This window comes from Malania oleifera, chromosome 1 (genome assembly GCF_029873635.1).
Source record: "Malania oleifera isolate guangnan ecotype guangnan chromosome 1, ASM2987363v1, whole genome shotgun sequence".
Classification (NCBI taxonomy): Eukaryota; Viridiplantae; Streptophyta; class Magnoliopsida; order Santalales; family Ximeniaceae; genus Malania; species Malania oleifera.
The window spans coordinates 107,282,072-107,308,840 of NC_080417.1; the positions used below are offsets into that span (position 1 = coordinate 107,282,072).

Consider the following 26,769-nt stretch of genomic DNA (forward strand, 5'->3'; position numbering starts at 1 on the left):
TGCAATAGTAAACTATGGTAAAGTTAGGTGGAATAATCTCAAGTTTCACAACAGCAATCACATGTCACTCAATTGTCCATAGGATGCAGTTATTTGAGAGATTTTCCTCATTAGAAGCTCATTCACCTAAGATCATACTCACCTACAAATATTTACCTCAACTCATAAACTGAATAGATACAAACATGCAACAAGGAATTAAGGCAAGTCATAAACTTCTCACTTTAGATGCATCACCAGGTTGCCGCATTCATTGGAGGTTGTCTAGTCATCCAGAAAATCGCCTAATTACCAAGCAAAGCAAACAACTTATCATAAAGCCCGAAGGAGTTACTAGTGGCAATGCAAGTGATAAAAGTCAATCATCATGTAAACCATGTAACAGAAGGCCAACCAATCATCTAGGACAAAGGTGGCCTTGTCATTTTGGACAAATGCCATCTAATCACCACGCAACAAGATAAACTATAATTAAGCATGACATGAGAGTTAACTATAATAATTAGGCCTTTAATGTTTAGAAAAGATCCCAATTTATGATTAGATTTTTATTGTTTAGAAACGTTCCGACTTTATTATTAGAATTTAATATTTTGAATTTATGCTTGTAAACATAGAACTAATGTTGACTCGAAACTGGTATAAATAGGTGTGCAACCTATCTTATAAAAGACCTCTAACTCAATCTTCTACTTAGTTCCCTCAATGTAACAAACAACTATCCTTTTAACCTCTACAATAGTTCATCTGCCTATGTCCCATTTCTAATTCCCTCTACTTTCTTATCTTTATTTCTTTCTCTCCCTCTCCTTGCATGTTCTAATATGTTAGTTCCCCACTTCTTCACCATATACGACTTTTACAACTTTTATGACTCTCGTTATCTCTATTCTTACATCTCCGACCGAGGCTAGTATAACAAGTTTACTTCACCCTATTCACAACCAACCACCGATCATCCATCTCATCGTCAAAAGATGTTTGGACACCCGTTTATCATAAACATCTTTTTAGCATGCCCGATAAGGCATCATCTCAATCCACACCATTAAAAGGTATTTGAACACTTTTTTGTCCACATCAATATGAATCCAACCAAACCGCTTTCCCGAACGATTAAATTAAATTCATTTAACACAATGAGTTCCTCTTACGATAATTTTAAATGGATCCTTTTGCTTACGCAAGAGGGGCTGAAGCCATACTCATTTACTAGGCTTAAAACCTCTCTTTGACTCTCTTCTATCGAGGGGAAAAACAAAAAACAAAAGCAAGATGATGATGCACGCTTTAAGCATTTTAGCTGGACAATACTCACATTTGGGATCATAAATATTCAACAGCCAGGCATGAATATCACCAGGTTTGACCTAATTACTTAAAAGTTAACATTAAAGATCAATCATGCTGGACAGATAAGTCAAGATTTGATTCTATAATAGCAACTCGATGAGTTGAAATAATCTCAAATCAAATAATAATAATAATAATACAAGGGCAGGGAAGCCACCATTTTAATTACTACAGCTTTTCAGATCACGCTTTAATTTCTCTATATTCAAGTCATATGTTGGGTCTGCTGGTTAGTGAGACTTTGAAGTCTAATCTCTAAGAGAGCAACCTTCCTCCAACATGTCCTGATTTTTAATATACATCAAACCAGTTCCCTAAAATACAAGTTTAGTGTTAAATAAATGCAATACCCTTCAATCACATGATACATGTGGGGACTTTATTAAACCATATTAGACTATCTTCGTTTCAGCACTAACAATTTCAACCCTAAAGTTTAGTGCATGTTGAATCGTGAAAATAATTTTAATGCTTTTTTAAAAAAGTTTTTTAGAAAAAAAAAAACATAACCCCTTTTATTGTTTTTTTTAATTTTTTTGTATACAAATGTTTAAAATATTGAAAACAAAACTGCATTAAAAAGCTAGAATGGAAAATGTGAGGCTCCTTCAACTTTAAAACTAATTCTATTTTCTATTTCTAATTTTTCAAAGAGTCAAAGACATGGTAGCATTTTTATTTTCTCTAAAACAAAAGAACCTTAGATCCATGGAACAATATGATATTGCTGATATAGGGAAAATTTGAAATCTTAGATCAAAACCCTATGTATGGATAATATGATGCCTACACATTTAAAAATAATAATGAGAACCCTTTCACACTGCTTGAACAAGTCCTAAATATAATTTCACATTGAAGAGGCCCTAAGGATTTTTAGCTACAAGGTTGTCCTACAACAACAATGGCGACGACAATAATAAGTCTTAAGTACCATTAGGTGGAGTCGACTTTATGAATTATTTTCCATCAATTCATGCAAGTAAGGACATTTTCCTCAACTTAAGAGTTATTAAAGTCTTTCTTCACAACCTTATTTCAAGTTATTTTAGGTCTACCCCTACGACTTCTAGTATCATTGACAATAACTAGATCACTGCTCCTCGCTAGTGCACTACTTAACATTCATTTCACATGCCCAAATCGTCTAGCATGTCCCCCTTATCTTATCCTTTATCAGTTCTACCACTATCCCTTCTTTTCGAGTACCTCCTTAATTTATCCTTTAATGTTTTACCATTAATACACCTTAGATTGACATTTTAATAACTTTTACCTTTTAAATATATTATTTTTTTAGTTGACAACATTTTGATTCATATAGCATTGCTAATCTTCTAGCCGTCTTATAGAATATTCCTTTTAATTTTAACGGTATCCTATGATCGCACAACATGCCACTCCTCCATTTTACCCAACCTACTTTAACTCTATGTACAACATTCTCTTCAATTTCTCTTTCGGCTTACATTATATATCCAAGCTATCGTGCTTCTAATTTCTTAAATATTAAGTTTAATCTCATCTTCAAAATTCCTCCAAATATGACTAAAACTACACTTCACATATTCAATCTTGCTTCTACTTATTCTAAAACCTCTACACTATAAAGTTGTTCTCCAAAGTTCCAATTTAGATTCTACTTCGTTCCTATTATCATTAATCAAAACAATATCATCTACGAACAATATACACCATGAGATCTCGTTTTGGATATTTCTAATGAATTTGTCGATAAATAAAGTAAATAAATAAGGACTCAAAGTAGAACCTTCATGTACTCTTATTATGACAGGATATTCTCTAAATTCTCCACTTGCAGTCCTAATACTAGTCGTTACTCTCACATATATCCTTAATAATATAAGTATACTTACAACAAACATAGTTTTCTAATATTTAAGCACTTCCCTAAATACTCTATCATATATTGTCTCTAAACCGAAAAACCATAAGTAAGTCTCTTCTTTTTTTTCTAAACTTTTCCATTAACCTTCTTAGAAGATAAATAACTTTTATTGTTGATTACAAGGCATAAAACCAAATTGATTCTCTAACACCCTCATTTCTATTCTTATTCTTTGTTCAATCACCTTTTCTCATAGTTTCATTGTATGATTCATAAGTTTAATTTTGCAGTAATTATTATAGTTTTGAATATTACTTTTATTTTTGTATATAAGTATAAACATGTTTTTTCCCATTTCTTTTACATTTTCTTAGTTTTTATAATATTGTTCAATAGATCTGTTAACTATATACTTCATTCCCTAGACATTTCCAAGTTTCAATTGGAATGTTATTTGGTCCTAAAGATTTCTCACTTTTCATTTTTTTAAAAGCCACCCCAACGTCACCGACTCTGCTTTTGCATATATACCTTAGATTATATAATCTTTTCCAATTTTCCTCATTTGTCACTTCTAAATTTAAACTTTCAACTTAGTTTTCATCAAACCTATTAAAGCATCTTTACTACCTGTCTTTATGTCTTCTTTCTTTAACCAAAACATTATCATTCTCATCTTTCATACAATTTACATTACCTAAATCCTTGTACTTTCTTTCTATCTCTAGCCAATTTGTAAATGTCTTTTTTCCCTTCTTTTATATCTATAAATTATCATAAACTCTATGTTTTGCTTCACTAATAGTCTTCTTTCTCTCTTTTCTTACCCTTTTATACTTTTTTAATGTTTTCTATATTTCCAATATTTTTTCATATTTTATAACAATTTTTTTTTACCTTTTTAACTTTTTGGACATCTTGATCCCACCTCCTACCTTCTTCGCTACTTAAGAATCTTCCGTTGGATTCACCTAAAATCTTTTTTACTATCTTTTAACGTTGTAATCCATTCTATTTGCATATAACGTTCACATTTACCTCATCTCCTATTATCCACTCACTCTCTTTGATTATTTCATCTTTAAATTTTACTATATTTTCTCCTTACATGCACCACCTAATTCTCTTGCATTGATTTATGTTGTTTTTTCTCTTTCATTTTTTTTTTTTTTTTGGTACAAATTAATATCTAATACTAGCACTTTATGTTGCATCAAACTTTCGATTAGGATAATTTTACATTCTTCGCAAGATAAATGATTTCCCCTGCTAGTGAAGAAAAAATGTATTTAACTTTTATTTTTCCCTCTTATAAAGCATTCTTCTCTTTTCTAAAACCAGAAATTCATTATAACAAGAATGTGTAACATGGAAAAATCTAAAATCATATCACCGAATTCATTTTTATCTTCATACCCATGATCTCCTTGTACCCTCTCATATCCTTTATTATCCTTTCATACATCAACATTCAAATCTGCTCTTATGAATGCCTTTTCAAGCTCCAATTACTCAAATATAACATTGTCAGTATCTTCCCAAAATTATTTTTAATGATTTTCTATTAAGTTTAGTTGGGGGTATACGCACTAATGACATTCATTATCTCTTGACCTATAACTATTTTGATTTTTATGACCCCTATTCCTTTTACATACACCACATTATTCTTTATATCTTTATCTACAAGACTACAATAATTCTCACCTCCATTTTCATATTTTTCTTTTTCAGTATACGAAAGTTTAAAACCTAATTTTATGATTTCTCTAACTTTTTTCCCCACACACTTTGCCTCTTGGAACCAAAGTATATTAATTTTTCTTCTTATCATTGTATCAACTAACTCCGTACTTTTTATCTCAGTGTCCCTACGTTCCAAGATGCTAATCTAACCCTAGTTTCTTAGCCTAACTTCTTAACCATCTCCCATCTAGGAATAGGAATACATGGCCTAATCCACTTTTGTCTATTTTTTTGTCCATTTTTTGCTTCACCTGAGTGCTAAAAGTGCAATGTCACGCTCATAGGGTACACCCTAGTAAGCATTTGAGCTATAAGCTCGTCCTAAATAAGTAAAAGGGAGAGGACCATTTTGTGCATCCTTGCCACGCAAGTCTTGAGGCAAGCAGAAGAAAAACACATTACACATTTGGGGCTTGTCTTAAGTATTGAATGTAATGGGGATTTTGGGTCATCCACTTCCCACTATGGGCCTGCGGTACTAAATAATTGGAGGTGCCACCCTCCTTTAGTTTAAAAAAAAAAGAACACAAACAAACAAACAAACACCAGCACCCCCTCAGAAGCCTAGCAGGCACATCAAAAGCTGGCATTGCATTTTTGGTAAGTAAGCAGGCTCCCCTAAACAATATATATATTATAAAGTGAGTTCATCCATTGGGCAAGATCTAAAAAGATCGTTTTAAAGGGTGGCAATTATTTTGCTGTCTATATATACAGTATACCTCAATATTGCGGGAGGAAAAACCACAAGCTTAAATCTGTCATAGGAGAACAAAAGGAACAATTGAATGCAAAGAAGATTCATTATTTCAAGAGAATTAAAATACAATCATGAAATTCCATCCGTTAACAAACTTCTCTGCTCATCCATCTTTCAATGTCACTCTTCCCAACCACACCCTCGCACTTCAGGTGAGTAGGGGCAAAAAATAAATGATAAATTGGTATTTTTTTGTTATTAATGTGCAAGAATTAGCACATTGTAATATTACAAATACATAGATATTTCATATATATATAACACAAATATTTGCTTATTTTTTCCTCTTACATTTGTACCATAACATGAAAAAAACTTGAAAAAACTTTGTTTCACATTCATATTCCATGTTGTATTATCATAGGAGCTAGTTACAAACCATTGTGAACTTTTTTTTTCAGATACTTGTTTATGTATAAATTGCAATAAACATTATACTTTAAGTGAATTAGTAGGGTTTTATTTATTAAAAAAATACATAATTTCATCAGCCAAGATAACTCACAAATCAAATGAAAATTAATATTATTGATGACTAAATGATAAAGGGGTAATGCTGCAATTTTTCTATTCATTATACAACATCAAGTGCGAACTAATTACTAAACTAGATGCAAGCTGAAAGTTATAAACATGAATCAATTGCTGGTAAATGCTCCAAGGAACGATCTTGCCGTATCACAATTATTATGTGACAAATAAATGGTAAGATACTAATGAAAGGCTAAGGTACCCTGATATAATTTATATTTTAAAATTGAGATAGTACAGTATTAGAAGAGAAGAAAGCAAAAGTAGGGTCTAAAGTGTGAAACGCAAAAACAAAAACAAAACAAACAAACATAATTCCTTATAGTAACTAACAAATTTAAAGAGTTGATGAAGAGATCAAAATGTGCAAGCTGTTCTAACAAAAAGTATATGATTTACAATATGGCAACAATGCAGAAATATATAATTGGTTTAAAAAGAGAATTTCATAAAATCATTTCGGTTTTATAATTGGAAGATCAGCCAAAGAGGTCCAATATCTATTAAAATGATTAATGAAAAAGTTTATGCGAAAGAATAGGCACAGGTACATGATTTTTTTTTTGACTTAAAGAAAGCCTGTGTAGGGTCCTAGGGTAGTCCTATGACGGGTTTTAGAAAATATAAAAAAGAGTAGATATATAAGGATAAGTACAACTGGACTAGTTTAAGAACTATAGGTGTGGCATTTAGAGAATTTTTGCAGTAAGTGTACATCAAGGGTCTGCCATGAGTCCTCATAATTGTTCTTTAGATATAGAGACATACCAAATGAGGTTCTACGGTAAATATTGTGTGCAAAAGATAGTCTTAATTGATGAAACTAAAAGTAGAGTAGAATATAAGTTGAAATTACAGAGAGAGGCTTTAAAATCAAATTATTTCAAGATAAGTAGAGGCAACGAAAAATATGAAATATAATTCTAGTCATTATAGGATGAATAATGAAGAAAATATTAAACTTGGGGGTCAAGAAATTTCTAATACTAAAGTAGCTTTTGGTACCTTGGAGCTATTATACAAGCTGAACGAGATATTGAAGACGATCTAATACATAAAGTCGGTTAAAATGGAAGAATGGAATGAGCATGTTGTGTGATTGTAAAATAGTTTTAAAATTAAACAATAAAATTTATATAATAGCTATAAGATCTACTATATGGATCAAAAAAATTTTCTTTCATCACCAAAAAGTAATTTTATTAAAAGAGGCATCAAGGGGATGCCACCCAAGTACAAAGGAAGCAACATAAGATAAACATCCCTTACTAAAAAGTATCAAGAAAATCAAGGATTACAAAGGAGTCGGTCCCAGCCAACCAAGTTTTCCATCTAGAGATAATAGCAATCTAACAGTCCAAAACAGCCTAAATGGGAGAAATAGTTCCTTTGAAGGCTCTTTTGCTCTTTTACCCCACACTGCCCAACAAATAGCAATGTAAATGAGGGAGAAGGACTTTCTTCCTTCCTTAGTTGATCCGATCCCTTTGCAAGCCCACAGTTCACCCTCCACCGTAGCTGCAGTGATCTACTTCTGCTTGACCATGGAGATGGCTAAGTTTCACATCCATGAGCAATGCAGAAGGATGTGTTCAACCATTTCTGCCTGCCCCAGGCATAAAAAGCATCTATTGACAAGAGATGCACTTTTTTTTCCTAAGATTGTCCATGGCAAGGATCCTCCCAAGAGTTCCTTCCAATGTGAAAAAAGCAACCTTTGTAGGGGCTGCTGTTTTCCAAATAAGTTTCCAAGGCAAGTTGGTGCTGCCCTCAACTGAGGAGCAAAGATGTTTATAGAATGAGCTAACCGTGAAATTTCTATCCTTGTTCAAAACCCATTTGGGCTCATTGGAAGTGGCCTGAAACTATATCTTTTAGAGACAGCTGTAAAAATATGTAAGAATATCAAGCTTCCAAACGGAAGCATTCCTATTCATGGGAATATTCCAAACCATCCTCTGATTGGTGTGATCCAGGTGTTGGCTAATGAGGCATCTTTGTCACAAGGTAGGCTGAAGATGGAAGGGGATGAGGAGCTGACCTGGGATTTACCACACCTTATATCATGTCAGAAGAATGGATCCTCTTCATTCCCCACATGAAAGCAAGGTTGTTAGAATCAGGATCCTACGTAGGATCACTGGAGGGGTCTGCAAGATTTGATAGTAGGATCAGATCGTGGATCGTAAGATTCTACTTACAATGTGAAATAAATTTAAAAATTAGGTATTTGAAATTTTAAGACAACTCTCACTAATAAACCTAAAAAAAAACATGGTAGTAAGTTTAAGAAACTAAAACAAATTTCACAAATAGTAGCCCGTTAGTTAGCACCCAGTAGGTTTTTCCTTCAACAATTTTGTCCCTAAAAAAATTTGAAAAAAAAAAAAAAAAAAGTCTGTTTAAGGAAGAACTTTTTGTTAGTCGAAAAGAAAAGAAGAAGAAAAAGAAAGCTTATGTTCTATGCTTTGAGGAAAAACAAAAGATAGGAAAAAGAAAGTGAAAAACAACAAAGGTAATGCATAACTGCTACAAGCCTGCAACCATAAGCTCTCAAACTGACTGTACAACTCCCTATTCGTTGAAGCTCTCTACTGATCTCAAAGCTCTCAGTTGGCCTCTACTATTGCTGAAAGGAGCAGTGGCAGTTGCAGATAGACAATTGGGGATTTACCAATCAAGAACTCTAAGCCCTAAAAGAGCTTTTGATTTCAAAGGAAGAGAGCTTTCAAGAGATGCTCAGCTGCTTTCTTGACTTGGATCAAATAAATCCAAGGACATGCTCATTTGCCCTAATTTTGATGCATTTGGGCCAACTAGACCAAATTTTAAGTCTTGCAAAAGTAAAGTGTTTGGGCCAATAAAAATAATTATTGGACCTTCTTTAAAATCCTAAACAGGGAAAAATCCATATTCCATTGCACAAGTACGACCGGTAGGATCGCAAACCTAAGATCCTATGGATCCAAATAAGATCCTACATGGATCCTACTTGATTAAGATTCTTCTTAGGATTCGAATTGATTAGGCAAGTTTGGATCGTAGGATCATAGGATCATAGGATTGCAATATAAAAATCGAGATTTTGATAACCATGCATAATAGTAAATGAGAAAAAAAAAATTTCTCCCATCCTCTTTTGATTTATCTCCAAACACCTATACAGTTAGCTTCTTTTGACACTATTGAGGTCCAAACTTTTATGATGGAGACTATACCTGATATCAATGACATCCCTAAAAAAGTGGTTTTTCTTTGTCATGAATCTCCAAAGCCATTTCCCCAAATGGGCCTTGTTAAAGATAAGAAGGGATCTGAGGCCAAGACCACTTTTTTGCAAAGGTTGTTTAAACATCCCCAATTTAACAAGATGATATTTGAAAATCTCACCCATGTTCCCCCGAAGGAATCATCTCTGGATACCCTCCAATCTATTGGCAACCACACCAAGGATAGAGAAAATAGACATGAAGTAAACCGGCAGATTGGACAAAGCACTTTTGATAAGTGTGAGTCTACTGCCTTTCGAAAAAAAGTTCCTTTTTCCAACCAACAAGTTTCTTCCCAAACCAACCAACTATGGGGTCCCAAACACCCTTATCCTTGAACTTGGGTCCTAAGGGAGGCCAAGATAGTAATAGAAAAGGCTCCGAGCTTACAGCCAAGGAGATTTGCAAGCAAAGGCCCATGATCACGTCCCCATAAGAATGACTTCACTTTTGCCAAAATCCATTTTTAAGCCTAAAACCACTTCAAAACTGGCAAGAATACGTCTAAGATTAAGAATTTGATCAGGCTCATTTTAACAAAAGAAAAGTGTCATCCGCAAAAAGGAGATGGGTAATCTCAATAGATTCATTGTTCCTTCCGATCCTAAGCCCCTGGAGCAGACCACCTTCATTGGCATTGGCTATCATAAAATTCAAAACTTCCATCACCATGATATAGGGCAGCCATTTACCACAATAGGGAAAGATGGGTAGAGATACACTGACGGATCCTTCTACACCAAGATTCCCCAAAACCCATTCTCTTGAGAGTATACAGCAGAAAATTCCAGTTTGCTTGTTCAAAAGCATTCTCCATGTCCAGCTTGCACACCATTCCTCTTTTTCCATCCTTAAAGTAAGCATCCACAACTTCATTGGCAATTAGAGCAGCATCCATGATAATTGCCCACTTGCAATGAATGCATGCTCGTGCTTCTTGACAACTTCTGAAATTGCATGTTTGAGCCTAGCTGCAAGGACTTCAGAGAGGATTTTGTACGAACTGCCAACCAAGATGATTAGGCAAAAGTCTGATGTTACAAGCCCCCTGCTTTTTTAGGAATCAAGGAGATAAAGGTTGACTTGGTACTACACACAAAATTGTGGGTTCTCTAGAAATCTTCGAAAGCTCCAACGATATCTTGTTTGAGTAGGTCCCAATTCCTTTGGAATGAAGTCATGTCAAAGCCATCAAGACCGGGAGCTTTATTCCTTTTGTAACTCTTAAGTCCTCAAAAGGCCTCTCAAGCCAACACATCATGAAGAGGCTCAGGTTTCTATAGTCTATACACATTGCCATCTATAGTTGGTCTCCATGACTATGGTTTGAAACAAGGCTTTGAAGAAATTGCAAATGCCCCTTTAGATTTCCCCTTCATCCACCATCTCTCCCTCCACTTCTACTCTAGCTATCATATTAAATCTACGGTGAACATTAGCTACTCACTGGAAGAAATTAGTATTCCTATCCCCTTCCTTCAACACATCCAAAAATGAAAAGGTTACAGAGATGTGAATGTTGAGATAAATGAGAATACAACTCTTAATGATACAATAAGAACAAAGATATTCACAGTAAGCTAGGGACAACACCTTTTGAAGATAAAATAAGGTAAAGACAAATGTTACAAAGAAAGCGGAATATTTCAATTCCTGGAACAGTGATGGCATCGTGGTACGAAAAATGCTCTAAAATGTGTTACATTAGGAGCATACTTGTAGTTTAAAACGTGTAAATGACACTTCAGACATTTTACAAAGGATGTTAAGGTGTTTCAAAATCAAAAGAGATTTTCTTAAGTGAAATAGCAATTAAGAATAAAATTATACTATAATAATGCTCCACTTTTATTAATTAAAATAATAAAATATGTAAAATATTGAATTAAACTTTGGATTGCATAATTTAGTGTTCCAAAATGCAAATGTACCATGTTTCATAATATTCGTACCAATTTCTAGTTCACTCGGGTGTCAAAACTCCCATAGTAACTATAGCAAGGACAATTGAGATGGTCTAGCCAATGACAACACAAGCGCAAATAATGCTCTAGTGAAAAAGGGTGATTGCAAGCTAAAACTACTAATTTGTAATTAGGACAAAGAAAGAACTCAAATTTGACTAAGTCAACTTTTTATATCAATAAAAAATATTGTTTTCATCCAAATTGTTAGTGCGGTTTTTTACATTATTCCTATTTAAGATACTAGATTTCCTCACATCTACATTGGACAAATTTTGTTATGTAATGTTGTTGGTGTTCTTTCCGAAGGAAAAAAAATCATTACTTTCAACTGAGAGGTATTATGAAATATTTCTACATGTAAGATCCAACTTGCGTCATTGATATTAACTAATAGGAACTAAACCATTATGGCAACGTATTTGTTTATTGGAAGCCTATGATAACTTGAACCAAGATAGTGAGTATAAATTTGACACACTTCCTAACTTTTTGAGGATGATATTGACCCCGATTGTATGAAATGGTGAAATTCATGTCACTAGCCTCACTTGATGGGACTTAAGGTTTGGTGGTTGTTGGAGAAAGATGGAAACAAACTATAGTGTAGTGACATATACACGCGCACGCACACACACAGACAACAATAGGTCGAATTCATAACATCAATTGAAGTTACTAAAAGGAGGCGAAAATGACTTTTTTATTAGCATGGGAAATGAGTGACCAAAGATCATAAAATGAATTAGTGCAAATTTAAGAAGATGCACAAAGCATTTTAAAATGAACACAAAAGGGGAAAAAACCAGTGAACGAAAATTTAAAGATATTCTAAAGAAATTTTAAAACTTATATACCTACCCTAAATTTATTTTCAAATTTCAGGGAGGGTAAATTGCCGATACAGCACCATGCAAACCACAGCATCCCCACCAACACCCCAGAAACTGCAAATCCACCCACACCCCACGTCAATTATGAAGATAATTTCTCTTCACTTCTAGCAATGTCACATCTCATGGACTGATTAAAAAATGTTGCATATTTGAAATAGATATTCCCACATAAAGAATAGAAGGTTTTGTAGACCTCAGAATTAACCATCATTTGGATCAATCTGCCCATCTAAGAGGTAAGTCCTTTTTTTCCCCATAATCAATTCTAAGAAAAAAGTGACAAATCTAAACTTGTGAAATAATGTTAGTGGTTACCCTGCATTAAGAAAGACCAGGGTCCCCAAGTCAAGAACTTTCCTCTTCCAGCATTATAGGCAGCTCCAAACTCCCACTGCCCCTCTGAATCTTCAACAGGATTTTGTCTCCCACGTTATAGTCATCCAACACCTTGGACAGCTCTTCTTTGTTTCTAACCTGCCCAAATAATTAAAAAAATAAAAAAGGAAGAAGAACATAAGATTTTGATGGCTAGTTGCATGCCACTATACCCAAAATTTTTAGCAGAATTAACTATCAAAGAACCAAAAGTGAATTTACTCCATAAACTTTCAGCAACCAAGCACCTTTCCTAATTGACAAACCCATGATTTGATATGTTCGATAGTCATTTTCTTCCCCAAACAATTTGATAACTTAGCTGAATATTTGAAGAATAAAGTAAAACAAGGAGTGAAAAAGGTGGTCAACCGGCCACTTAATGGCGGTTGACCAACCCTCACTCTCCCTGTATTTTCACGCATACGCAAAGTATTTTGGTATCACCCTGGTACCAGTCAACCAGCCTCCATGGGGCGATCGACCAAATCAGTTAATTTTCAAAATTTAAATCTTTTTTTTATTTGATTGTTTTTTGAGTCCAAGTGTGCTAAGTGTCCTGGCCGTTGCCACATGTCAAACAACTTATTGGCAGCTTGTGGTTAAAATTTTGAATTTGAAATTCAAAATTTCCAACCCCTATTTCCCTCCACAATGCATGAACTATAAATAGACCATGCATGGACCATTCTCGGCATGTCCAAGTGGGGGATAAGGGTGAGAATACATAGAAATCCAAGTTTCTTTGGGGTGATGGGAGATATTCCCATATTGAGAAGTATTGAAGAGGAAGATTTCTTCATTTTTCTCATTTCTTTCTTGGGTATTAGGGTGAGTGCACGTATATAGAGTGTATCTCCCACTTGAAAATACTTTGCTGCACATCTTCAGGTCAATCCAATCACCCTTTTATGTTTATTTTTTTAAGTTCCGCTGTGACGAGATTGTGCATAGCATTGTATAATTTGTTTTGAGTCATGGGATCTCTGTGTATTCGTGGATTTTGTGTATTTAGTTATAGAAGTGGTCTACACGCATTATGATAAACCACATTTGGTTTGGTATACCATATTTCAAAAATGCATCTTTAAAGAAAATGAATCTCATTGCCTCTTTCTCTTTATCACCACGTTTGCATGTTTCATTTTCGAATAAACATGCCATCTAGGATAGGAGAAGGTAAGGTCAATGCATTAGAACTATTGAATTTCACTAAAAAAAAAATTTGGGAAAAGAGCTATAAAATGCATGCCGACCGGTCTCGAGGCATGCTCGACCGCCCTTTGTCTTTTATAAATGGTCAAGCGGCTTCTGAGGCGTCACCAGTCCAAAGGCTGATTTTAAGCCATTTTCTTCGGACCTCTTATGAATTTCAGTGATGTTGATGAGTCAAAACACTCACCAGAGTGTATAATCGAGTCTGATTGTTGATATTTTGACATGATTTAATGGTTTTCTCCATAAAAAAAACAAAAATTTATTTTCCAAGTATTTCTAAAAGGATTTAATAATTCTAGAATGAATGACCATGATATGGCATTTGGGCATTTTTCATAGGCTTTCAAGTTCATTTTCAACAATATTTCAAGGCGGATTTGTGGTTCTCCCACCAAAAAAAAAAAACCCAATTTTCAAGTTAATTAGAGAAAATGACATTTTCCAAAATAATCACCTATGAAGTGGCTTGAGGGTGGAGAAACGTTTGGTTTTTTAAATTTAACATGATTTCAAGGATTCGCTTTTGCAGAGAATTTTCTGAAAAGTCAATGTCTTTTAATAAAATACAGATTTTTCAATCAAAGACTTCAAGTGTTTTCAAGAATCATCAAAATGTTTTCTAATTCCTAAATAAAACATTTTAAGGAATTATTAATGGCTTGATTCCTCTTTTGAGGATATGCAAGTAATCAATTTTGTAGATTCAGCCATAACAACCAAAAAAATCAAAATTCCCTTCTTTTTCTTTCTTTTTCTTTCAGTGTTTGCATGAATGTTTAACGTTTTGGAAAGGCATCAAAGTAATAAGGTCTACATGAGGTTAAGTCCTCTGCACGAACCTTATGAAAGCCTTTTCGAAAGGGGTTTCGGTAATGGAACTTTTTCTACAAAGAAATTAAAAAGGGAGATTTGCCTTTTGCAGGTGATCTACTGGCCTCTGAAAGTGATTGACCAATCCCTGCAGCCTCCCATTTTTTCATAAATTTTGAACAATTTCTTTACAGGAAATTGATTTTTCTTGAGGGAGACATGTACACACAGGGTCAGAACAGTAACCATTCATGGATTCGGTGCTTTCAAGTGTTAATCTCTTGATTCTATTTGAAAGGAATTATGAGATTACCTTCCCTATTCCCAATTATACTCCTGAATTTAAAACTCTTTTAAAAAGGATTTCCTTCATTTTATCTTTTCAAAAACTAAAATAAAGTAATGACTCCATTTTCTAAAATAAAAAGGGTAAATTGGATAACTAATGGTTTAGTTATCTATACTCACTTATTTTCCAAAATGGTCACCGAACTTATTGGCAACCAAACGGGCCACCTGAGCCCGGTGTCGACAATATGCAACCCCTCAAAATTTTAATTAGGAATTATTTTGGGGGTCCATTTAGTTTTTAAAAACAGCTTTTATTTCTCATTTTAGTTTCCAAAAAATTTACAAAAAAAAATAGTTAATTTTTCATTTTTACAACATTTGTATGAAATAAATGACGACAATGAACAATTTTGAACTATTTTCTTGTAAAAATAATTTTATTTTCCATTTTTAATTTTTCAAATAATTACAAAAATACCACATTGTTTTCCCAACTTTCTAAATTTATATAAAAAAAAAATTTGGAAAACATCTTTTCTTATTTTTTTAGATCTCCAACTTTTACTTTGCATATGAGAGCATGGAATTTAGATCTTGGACTTTAATTTGTACAAATTATGTATAGAGTTTCTTTTAAAATCCACATAAATCCAAATTCCACAATTCCAAATTTTACTTTATATAAAATTTGAAAAATTGGAAAATATGCTGTCTTGTTTTGTGATTATTTTAAAATCTAAAAATAAGAAATAAAAATTGCTTTGCACATTTAAACGAACTCTTTATTTTTTACCTTTTTAATATGAATCTTAAGACATTAAAAATAAGTTAAAATTTTTATAGTTCTTTGAAAAATTAAAAATTAAAAAACAAAAAATATTTTCCACAAATAAATGGGCTCTTGAGTTTTTATCAACTTGACTATCACTTGAATTTGTAGGTCATTTGGAAGAATGAGGAAAATTAGATTGCCCTTTCGTTTTTAGTGGATCTATCAAGCATCCTGTACCACCATACGACTTGGATATGCCAAAAAACAATACTACCTTACCGGTCAAGTTATCCAGCTATCAAGCCATATGACCAAATGAGAGAAAGAAAGCGCATTAAAAGGTGAATAAAATATCTTGGCTTCAGATATTAAGAGATGGAGTTGAACGCAAGCATGCGTGTCATGAGCTAAGCTAGTTCAGGGCATTATGCTTGCTTATGACCACTTGTCTTGGGTGCGTGGGATAGACTACCATCATGTAAATTGTAGTATACGTCTTATTTATTGAGAATGTTTATGCCTTAGCATAAAATGGGATTATGAATCCTCAGTCAATTTGATGTTTCTTAATGTCAAAACTAGAATAGCATATAAAACTCTTTAGGAGAGGGTGAGCGTTCATCATCATAATAAAACTCACTAACATTTGTAAACATGTTTAGCTTACTTGCCTCTCTCACTAAGCATAGGTTGCCTACGGAGTGTTGTTAATAAATTACATTACTCCAATGTTTCTCGTGTGATTTTCATTTGCTTACATGAATTGCTTACTACTTCTACTACTCCGTGTTTGAATGTTGTGAACGTGTTCTAGCAGTAAACCACAGTATACTTTGCCTAACTAGTTAAGCAAGAATGTTTTACCTAATGTCACAGCCTTTTCACAATGTGTAAAGTGTTTGACCCATGACAGTTGGTATCAGAGTTTGGTTGATCGCTTAGCAAACTTGGTTGCCTTTGTATTGTGGGATTGAGTGAAGCATTGGTGAGAGATCATGTCAATCAATACCAAAAGAATTGAAGCGCTAGAGGTGGTAGGATTGACCCATACCCATTTATCCACCCTTACCCACCTTAACAAAATGGGTATGGAGTCACCCTTTTATTTAAATGGATAATAAATGGGTTTCCCATCTGATCCATTAATTAAAAGGGTTCAAACGGGTTTACCCACCCAACCCATCTGTACCCACATCCCTAACCCTCTACACAACTTTAGGACTCTCAACCCTCTTCACGACCACGTGACCAGCACAGCAACACAACATCCATGAATATGGCGAACTAATCACATTCTTTCAATCTACTCTTTGTTTCTTTGCGACAACAATAGCGGATATAGAAGGATGTGTGGTGGATTTGTGCCTTTTCTTCTTGCTAGGGTTCACATGAGATATGTATATTTTTCACAATTTATTTCGATTCGATTGTTTTGTTTTTATTTATTCCTCTTTTTTTGTGAATTACTGCCACATTTGTTTGGATTTTTCCTGAATATTGACTACATTGTTTAACTCAATGGGGGTTGAATTATTGGTTATTTATTCCCCTTTTCTTCGTGAATGATTGTTTTTTTTTCACTAAATATTGAATATTGACTATATATTGTTTACAATATTCCTTCTATTGTTTGACTAGATGGGAGTTGAAGGCCTTGAGGTGCCATTTTTCAGTTTGGGCTCAAGTTCCTGCTATGTTCAGTGTGCTAGTTCTATTTGGCTTTTATTATACCCACTCTTGAAAGTTATTAAGTATTCTTCTCCTTTTATAAAGCAAATATTCAATATAACCAAATTGTAAGGGACAGAAAAATGTAAGATTATATCACCAACCTTATTTTTATCTCCATATCCATGACCTCCATGTATCCTATGATATCCTATCTTATCCTTCCCAATGTGACCATTCAAATCAGCTCCTATGAATGTCTTTTCAGACACTAGTATCCCTTCTAAAATACTATCCATATCTTCCCGAAATTATTTTTTCAGATTTTCTGCTGAGCCTATTTGGGGAGCATATGCATTAATGACGTTCACTATCTCCAGGCCTAAAGTTATCCCAATTTTAATGATATCTACTATTCTTTTAACATCTGCTACATTATCTTTTAGGTTTTTATCTATAATAACCAAACCACCCCGTTTTTATGTTTCTCTTTAGTTGTGTACCAAAGTTTAAATCCTGACTTTTCAAGACGAAGTTTACGCTGACTATCAGCGACCTAACACAACCCTGCTCCTTTCTCTGGACTTAGGACCGGCTGTGTGTACAAAGAATTTGTGTTACATAGGCGAAGTACACATTTGCCTTTTTTTTGTTTTTGGCAAACTTATTTGACATAGACAATTTTCGAAGTCACGCCCTACAACTAGTAGAAACCACACACGCAACGCAATGCATTAAAAAAAATATTAAAGCATACAATTTTGGGTGTGAGTCCAAGCAAGACTAAAATTTAAACAAATAAAAATAAAAAAATAAAACATGCAATAGTACTTTTTGAAAACTTTTGTATGGTCCGAGAACAAGTTATGGTGTGCAAATAGTTCATTTTGCAGATTAATCAAACATGAACACAGTTTTATGCATAGTATCAATGGAAATAGCTGCAACAAGAGCACTTACAGGTTTTTTGTCAACAGCAACAATGATATCCCCAACTACGATACTACCAGCAAAACCCCTGGTAGTGGGAAGTAACCCAGCCTTAGCAGCAAGGCTATTTCCAGGAACCTGCAGCACCACGCAGTAAAGATCAAAAAGTTTTTACAATCTTACAATTCGTGATTCGTTTCACACTATTCGTATTAATTCCACATCAAATCAACTTGAATCTTACTAGTTACTAGTGAATGTGAATCTAAAAACAACTGAATCATTTCCAAGTCTATCAATTCACCCTATGAATCTAACGAATCAATCTGAATCCAATGATTCACACAGTTCTAGGCCTATCATATCCTGACAGACCTGATTTGTTTAAAACACCCCAAAACAACATTTCTTTTGTTGCTTTTAGCCTTTCATTTTTACACAATTACCTTCCATTCCTTGCTTATGTCAGTTCTGTGCTAAAAAAGAGGATAAAATAGAACTTTAGGTCGTATGCTGCCTTCATAAAATCATTCTTCACTCTTGGAGGTGTATGGTGTTTTACCATTGAGAGAAGTGGCAGGACACTTAATGGCTAAGACGGTACATGTTTCGTTGTGTTGTTAAGAAATTTGAAGTTAATTGATTTTATCTTTTTAATTAAAAAGAAAAGAATACGCATGAAATATGATTTTTATAATTGTTGATAAACACCAAAAAAGTTCAGATTTTTATCATATTTTCTTTATTCCTTTCCTTAAACAGCATAAAGGTTTTTTTTAATTATTTTTTCTTCACTCATTCCCTTTTTTATTGTTTAGAGAAAGCAAGCATACGCATACAATATGAATTTTTAATTGTCAATATTTAAATGTACTTTACTAATTTTCTTCTTGTTTGCACATCAATATATGCATGTCATTTGGAATTGATTTTGGAATTTTGTCCTGAATCTGATGATCCGATTCACAATTCTCGATTCCTGAAAATGGAATTTCAATTCATGATTTGAATCTTGATTTGACAGCTATGGTAAAGATAAACAAAAGATTAAATGATCAGGGACCAAACATCAATGGTAATATCTAAATAACTGCCACAGAATGCCATAGTCACATAGGGAGAATCCATCAGTGGATCTGTAGGAAACTACCTGCAAAACAAGAGCTCCATTTCGAACATTAAGCTGATTGGCGACAAGGTCTGGAGCAATATCGACATTTAAACCAGCTCGAACAACCTAATATTAACTAACACTAATAAGAAAATGAACATAGCTTTTAGAGCATCTGCAACTGAAGCAAAATAAATTTCTGAATTTTTATAATGATGATGATGATCTGCAGCTCCCAAACATAAAATTGCACCCAAAATATAAAAAATAAAATATATAAGTGTCAGATTTCAAGTACTTAAAAAACAAGAAGTAAAAACCAAACAAAAAGAAAAAAAGAATGAAAAAACAAACAATTTGATAGTACAAGTAAGCAACAATATTGAAATAAAAAAATGGCAACAGAGCTTACTTTGCCGAATTGGATCAGCTGAGGTACTATCTTGAGTATGGTTGAGGATGGAATGGCAAACCCCACACCTGCCGATGTCCCTGTAATACCAAAATTAAATATTTAATCCAGGGTATCTAGGCAAGGTTCATTTTTGAGGCATGCATATTAATGAATATGAAATTCATAGGCACCAAGTGGTGTTCTTTGCAGCTGCATCCACAGAAAACAGAAGTTCATGTTAACATTAAAAATGAAGATAAGAATTTCCTGACAAAAAAGAAAGGAAATCACCCGTCTGAGTAAATATTGCTGTGTTAATCCCAATTAGAGATCCCTGGGAATCCAATAAGGGCCCTCCACTGCCAGAATAACAGAAAAAGAAGCAGTAGAAGTTAATCCACAAGATGTGTCAATCAACATTATTGATTTTTATTTTTAATAGCAAAAGAACACTAAACACTATTGATTTAAAATATGAGGTTCACACAAACCTATTCCCAGGATTGATGGCTGCATCTGTTTGAATCCCACCACCTATTGTTACTCCAGTTTGACTAAAAATATCTCGATTCAATCCACTAATAACCCCAACTGTGAGGGTGTGATCAAAACCAAATGGATTTCCAATTGCTAAACACTGCTGGCCAACTCTTAGAAAAGATGATTGCCCAACCTTGATTGGCCTTAACAGATCTCCAGATGTTTCTACCTAGTATTTTGAAGATATAAACATCCCTTTAGTTGTAGGCCACATACCAATGACTTCAGCATAGTATACACCTTCAAATTAAAATCTATCTGCCACCAACTTTGAATTTCACCTTCACACATAAAGCAAGCCATAACGCCTTTAAGAAAATAAGGTAGCCAATACTGTAATGTTTAAATCTACCAATGCTATACTCTCAGATAAAAGAACAAGGATTCCCAATGCAATTTCCTCTGTAATGGACAACAAATTAATGCCGAATCACTGTTTATAACCACAAAGATAAACGAATCTGTAATATTGATAAATGGTATGTGACACCATTATTCCCTTCTTGAAGTTCAATATAGCACTCAAATTGATGGATTTTAAACAGCTAATAGTTTGCAGATTATATTGAAGTTGAAATTCAAAGTGATGCCAAACATCTAAGAGAAATATTGTGCTGTGAGCTACTGGTTGAGACACATCATGAGACAACCTCACCAAGTGCACAGAGAAAAATCTAATTCATTCTTCTTCCTACCTCCCTTTGCTAATTATGACACAGAGATACTGAGGACTTCAGCCAAATTTGTATATTCTTTTTTGAAGAGAGTTTCTCTGTGCTGATTGAGGATCAAGATTATAAAGTAAAGGTGTTTTGGGATCAAGCATCCTGTGTAAAAACAGTGTACGCATAAGCTCAGGACAAGTTCTTGCAGAGTGGATGTAGGTCAGACTGTGGCCCAACCACATTAAAAAACATTTTTTCTCTTCCATTCTCTCTTTAATTTTGTTGACTTAACCCTCTATTTCAATTATTGTTTGCCAATTCAGAGAGTTCCCCCTCTCTTCATGCCTTTGGAGCCTGGGCCAACAGAATGCATTTCATATAGATTACCATTTCAATTTTTTTATTAATAAATCAAGTGCAAATATAGCCCTTATGGCATGTCCTGGCAAATCACAACTTGCTTAACCTGCATCAAACAGCATATTTTTAAAAACATACTCCAGCACATTGAATTTGCCAACACCATTCTATTCAAAGTCACAAAAGGAAATGACCAGCTTCCCTAGCTTTGTAGTATGATGGCAACCAAAAAATGTGAAAAGACTATGCTGTTATGCCAATACCAGGCTGTCCTAGGAATAGTAGGTAAACAGAGGACAGAAGTGACAGGATAAAAAACTGTCATGTAACTGTAGCCAGATAACAGTATGAGGGTTTCAATCAAGGTTATATTGCAAATGAGACCCAGAGTAATGAAAATGCTCATTCATGATGAGATTGGAAAAGAGCAACAAGTGCATAAACTATTCCTGAGACAATAAGACGGACCTTGGTTGAGATAATAGGAATAAGCCCCCGTTGGAACTACTTAAAATATAAGTACTTATCCAAAGAGTACTTAAAATAAGTACTTGTGTACAAAAGTACTGTTTGGCTTGCACCCAAATAAGTACTTATGCAAAAAATATTTATTCAAAACTACTTTTTTGGAGTAAAAATAAGTGCCTTTTAAGAAGTGATCAATTATTACTTTACTTATAAGTAGTAATTGTACATAGTTGGTGGCAAACTTGTAAATTTAAGCAATTTATGTGCATGACGATCATTTTATTATTTAATAATTAATGACAAATCATAAAATACTATTGAAACAATAATGTTATAAACATAAGGTAACAATAATATTATTTTTAATTAGAAAATAACAATCATTCATTGTTTTATTTAACAGAAAATATTAAAAGTGTGAATTAAAAATGTTTAATTAATTAAGATAAATAATAATTATTTTTTAATTAGAAAATTTCTAAAATATTAATTAAATACATGAATTATAAACTTTTAATTAAAATTTTAATTAATTTGTTAATTAGGCTATATTTACAATTTTAATTAAAATGTTACTTAAATTTTTAATTATTTTTTTAATTAGACAATATTAAAAGGTCAATTGAAAATGTTAGTTAACATAAATATTAATTACAAATTTTTAATTAAAGTTTTAAAAGTAGAAAAAGTTTAAAAGTTTAATTACCCATTGTGGTCCACCCCTTAGCCAGACCTTGCATACGCGGGAGCTTTCTGCGCCGGGCTGCCCCTTTTTACTAAAAATGCTAACTAATTTTTAATTTGGTAATATTAAAAAATTCAATTAAAAATTTTAATTAACATAAATATCAATTAATTTGTTAATTAAAAATTAAAATTTTAATTGCAAATATTAATAATAAAATTTTAACTAAAAGTGTAATTTAATAATTATAAAATATTCAAAATTTTAATAAAAATTGTTAATAAATATTAGTTCAAAATGTCAATTACTTTGTTGATCAAACAATATTGAAACGTCAATTTAAAATGTTGATTAATGAAAATAATAATTATTTTTTTAATTAAAAATATCTAAAATGTCAATTGTAAATATTAACTAAAAATGTTTACATAATTTAATAATTATATATCATTTTTATATATTATAAATGTATAATATTGTTCACATGATAATAACATTCACATAGAACTCACATGAGTATCCAAGCAGTACTTAAAATCAACATTTTTTTATACACAACCAAACATTACTTATGATTTTCAATGCTTTTCCAATTCAGTACTTAAAATAAATACTTTTCCAAGTTTTTTTTTTTTTTTTTTTTAGAAAAGTATTTAATGAAAAGTGGTTTCAAACGATTCCTAAATAAGTTATAGGAAGTCAATAGCAAAACCAAAAATATAAATGAAGTAAAAAATTGGCCACCAGAAAACAGGATATTGCATTTTTAAAAGAATATTAAAAAGGCAGTGCAAAGGAAACATACATACCTTCAAGACAGCAAGATCCTTGGCACGATCTGCACCAATCAGCTTACCTTCAAAATTCTTTTGCACCCTTTCAAAAAACTACAGAAAATTAGAAAACAGGTGCTAGAAAACGAGATCAATATGCAATAAATGTGGACCATATAGCCAAAATCATTGTTAAGCTAGTGCTCTAAAATTTATTTGCAGAGGCTAAACTGCACTCAACAACAATAACTGTACAACAGCTGTTGTACTTGGCCAAAGATTGATCTCCCATAAAATGCAATTCAATATAAGGATTGGGCGAAGGCAGAACAGAACAAGTCCCACCCTTCTAATGCTAGAATATTGACTCGAGCAACAACTTGGCCAAGGCTTGGATTTCTCGAAAGGGCATTTCCAATTACTGAGAAAATGAAAAAAAAAAAAAAAATGTGTTAATGTACAATTTTACAATCCAATTGATATTCCAATTATTTTAAAGAGAACCAAGCCATACTCAATAAGTCAATATGCCCAGAAAAATATTAGAAATTTATAACAATTATCTAGTGTTGCATGTCATGTTCAACCTGTAAGCCAAATTTAGAAAATCAACCTCAAACTCACACAGAGAAATCAAAGAAAAAAAAAATGCTCTAGGATAGCAAGCTACATTTAAAATCATGGTAAAAATTTTACGGGACTGTTCCCAAGAAACCTAACCGCAATATCTTGCTCTATACAAGACTAAATAATAATAATTAAAAAAAATATAGAGATGCAATGAGAAAGCTTAAAGAGGCATCCTAGAAAGAGGCTCTTGCTGGCAAGGTTGATAAGAATAATGAACCAAACCTCAACTAAGGGTCAAATAATATTCTGTCACCAATTATGAATCTGCTGCCTTGATAAAAAGTATCCCCGTGACATAGCATTTTTAGCAAGACAGATAAAGGACAGATTGACCTGTTCATTACATAGAGGCGCTTGGCAAACTATCTTTCACATGCACATGTGAAACTGCTATTTCAAACTCCGGATCTTACCATGATAATTTGTCACAATGTGTCCAAATCTATCCCAAACGACTCCAGAACCATTTCCTTCTGGAACCTGTCCATGTGCATGTTAAGAATTATTTTGAGAAATACCTCTATCTTAAATGTCATATAAGCTCATAAGCACAGAAAGATGTTGAAATCGTTGACTCAAACCATGCTTATTAAGCTGGGAAATTAATGAACAATAAACCTTCAAGATTTATTATGTTTTTCCTCTTCTTTTGATACCCAAGAAATTCACAAAAGATAATGGTCAAGTTTTACAGACAGAATTACCTCAACCACACCTGTTACATTAAGTTGAGGGCGCAAGGTTACATCAAAGATGTTGACAACAGAATAAGTGTTCTTCTCAAAAAGTTGGACAATTCTATCCTGTCAAAGAAGAGAACCAAGACATCATTCATCCACCATGAAAATAGAATATGACAAAAAAATGAAACTGATAAAACTGTAATTAAATAGAAATAAGAGCAAGTGGCTGGTATAAAAATGGACCTCAGTAGGAAAAAGTTCCCCAGAAGGGAAAACAGGAGGTGTTACTTCTTCAACTGTCACAGATGGATCCCCTAAAGCATGGGCTGTATATCCAAAGAATATAGTGTAAGAAGAACCCAGTATGCTTAAATGAAGTGCAATAAACATATAATAACCAGGTTATGCCTTTACGATTAAATGAATACCATTTAAGTCTTAAACAGTTGGAAAATGACTAAGGTCCCAGGAAATGCATCCCATGTGGGTTCCCAGCTAGCAGCAGGGGTATGGAATCCATGTGTGGGCCCCGCCCTTGTGTCTAGCTGAGACACCATGTTGAATGCTGTCATAAACTGTTCAACCCAATCAGTTAGAACTGTTTTCTGTCAAGGGGAAAGAGAAGTGATCTATCATCCAACCAAAAATCAGTCAGGATTGAAGAACCGAGGGCAACCACAAAAATCACTCATTGTAATCAGCTGGCAACATTTCTACAGAGTTTGAGGCTCATTTTCATGGCATGAATTTGGTCAGGTGCATCTTTTTGGAAACTCAAATCTTTTTTTTACTATCAACAATGCACATTGCATCTGTTCATTAATGCCCAAACGAGTGGATATCCTTCTAAAAGCATAAATATTACGTCTCTTCTTCTGCATGACGCCTTCATGTTTCTGCACATATAAGCATTTGGCCACATGCATCCCACTTTTGGTTATTAGACTCATTTTCAAACATAAAAATCATCACAAATGAGTACATTTCTCCAAAGCCTTAGCTAAATAGCTATTTACACATGAGCTCTCCAATTTGTTATGTTATCTTTTCAAAACAATCATGCCCATATATGTTTTGCAGAGATATTTATCATAATTTTCTGATTAATCCTCAGCATTTCAGTGCCTCACAAACACATCGAAGTTTAGAATTTTTTAATAATCAATCCACTTCATTCTCAGCAAACCAAACCATCTGCAGATACTAATGTTGTGAAAACAAATAATTGCTGCAATATTACTCAGGTTGTTTAGTACAGCTGAAACCCAGAAGAAAAAGCAATCACGCCGGAAGAAATCAAAGCCGAACAGTGCGAACCTGATAAGTACCTTGGGGGATTAAAGCACGAATACACAAACAAACTAGCAAACAACATCCGGCGCGTTGTTAAGGGAATGGTTTTCCGTATCACTTCACCCACAACCTTGACACAGTCTTCACCAGTCCTGAAAGCATCAGAGAGACGCTACCAAAATTCACAGCAGAAAAAAGAAAAATCAAAACTGACCCTAATGATAAAATACAAGCAGTGTGCTTGCATTGGGGGAGAAATGGAGAATGGCAGCGAGAAGGACCTTGAACTGGAGATGGGTTGGCAAGAAACGACGCCAAGGGGAGAATCCGTCGGTGCTTGGGTGTGAGAGAAGACAGAAGAGACGCCATCGAAGCAGAGACGTCGGCGACCCAAGTGAGCCGGAAGCAGCATTCTGTGAGATTGCGGAAGACAACTGCAAGCGATGATTTGCATTGCTGAACCAGAAGGGTAGCAATTGGTGGGAAAGACGGCCGACCCAAGAAGGACCCGTGCGCAAGTTTAGCAGAGAAGCAGTGGAAGATATGAGGCGGCCGAGTTTCCCTCAGGTGAGGATGTAAAGCTTCTAGCAGACCGGCGAATGAAAAGGGTGCTTTGGATCACTTTGATTTTATATAATCACTTCCCCTAAAACTTAGGGTCGTTTTCAATGTGCATCTTGAAGTTGTAAATGAGGCAAAATGAATGGTAGTCACCTCATTATCTTCCACTCCATC

At 33.7% G+C, this 26,769-nt stretch overlaps 1 protein-coding gene across 5 annotated transcripts; it reads right to left on the reverse strand.

The window, feature by feature from the left end:
• Positions 1-26,769, reverse strand: LOC131167390 (protease Do-like 8, chloroplastic). 5 transcript variants are annotated; one of them, XR_009140119.1, is made up of 15 exons: positions 26,316-26,728; positions 26,059-26,186; positions 24,985-25,067; positions 24,763-24,861; positions 24,472-24,538; positions 23,774-23,849; positions 23,465-23,531; positions 20,429-20,646; positions 20,229-20,296; positions 19,956-20,035; positions 19,583-19,669; positions 18,463-18,570; positions 12,684-12,842; positions 12,334-12,419; positions 1-284 (listed from the first exon to the last, which is right to left on the reverse strand). XR_009140119.1 is itself a non-coding variant. In XM_058126215.1 (14 exons), exons 1-13 carry the CDS (start codon positions 26,486-26,488, stop codon positions 12,714-12,716), a joined length of 1,383 nt encoding a protein of 460 aa, XP_057982198.1. In that variant the 5' UTR covers positions 26,489-26,728; the 3' UTR covers positions 7,413-8,389; positions 12,684-12,713. The 5 variants fall into 5 exon arrangements, 3 of the variants coding, with proteins under 3 accessions (XP_057982198.1, XP_057982181.1, XP_057982191.1); XR_009140120.1 differs by lacking the exon at positions 1-284 and adding an exon at positions 8,323-8,389; XM_058126215.1 differs by lacking the exons at positions 1-284; positions 12,334-12,419 and adding an exon at positions 7,413-8,389.

Bases quoted from the DNA above. Each gene is read 5' to 3' on its own strand.
- LOC131167390 (XM_058126215.1), bottom strand. From the start codon at position 26,488: ATGCAAATCATCGCTTGCAGTTGTCTTCCGCAATCTCACAGAATGCTG. The intron at 24,862-24,984 runs GTCCATTTTTAT...CTTCTTTGACAG, and splicing joins GGGAACTTTTTCCTACTGAG to GATAGAATTGTCCAACTTTT. The intron at 23,850-24,471 runs GTAAGATCCGGA...TCATTTTCTCAG, and splicing joins CATTGTGACAAATTATCATG to TAATTGGAAATGCCCTTTCG.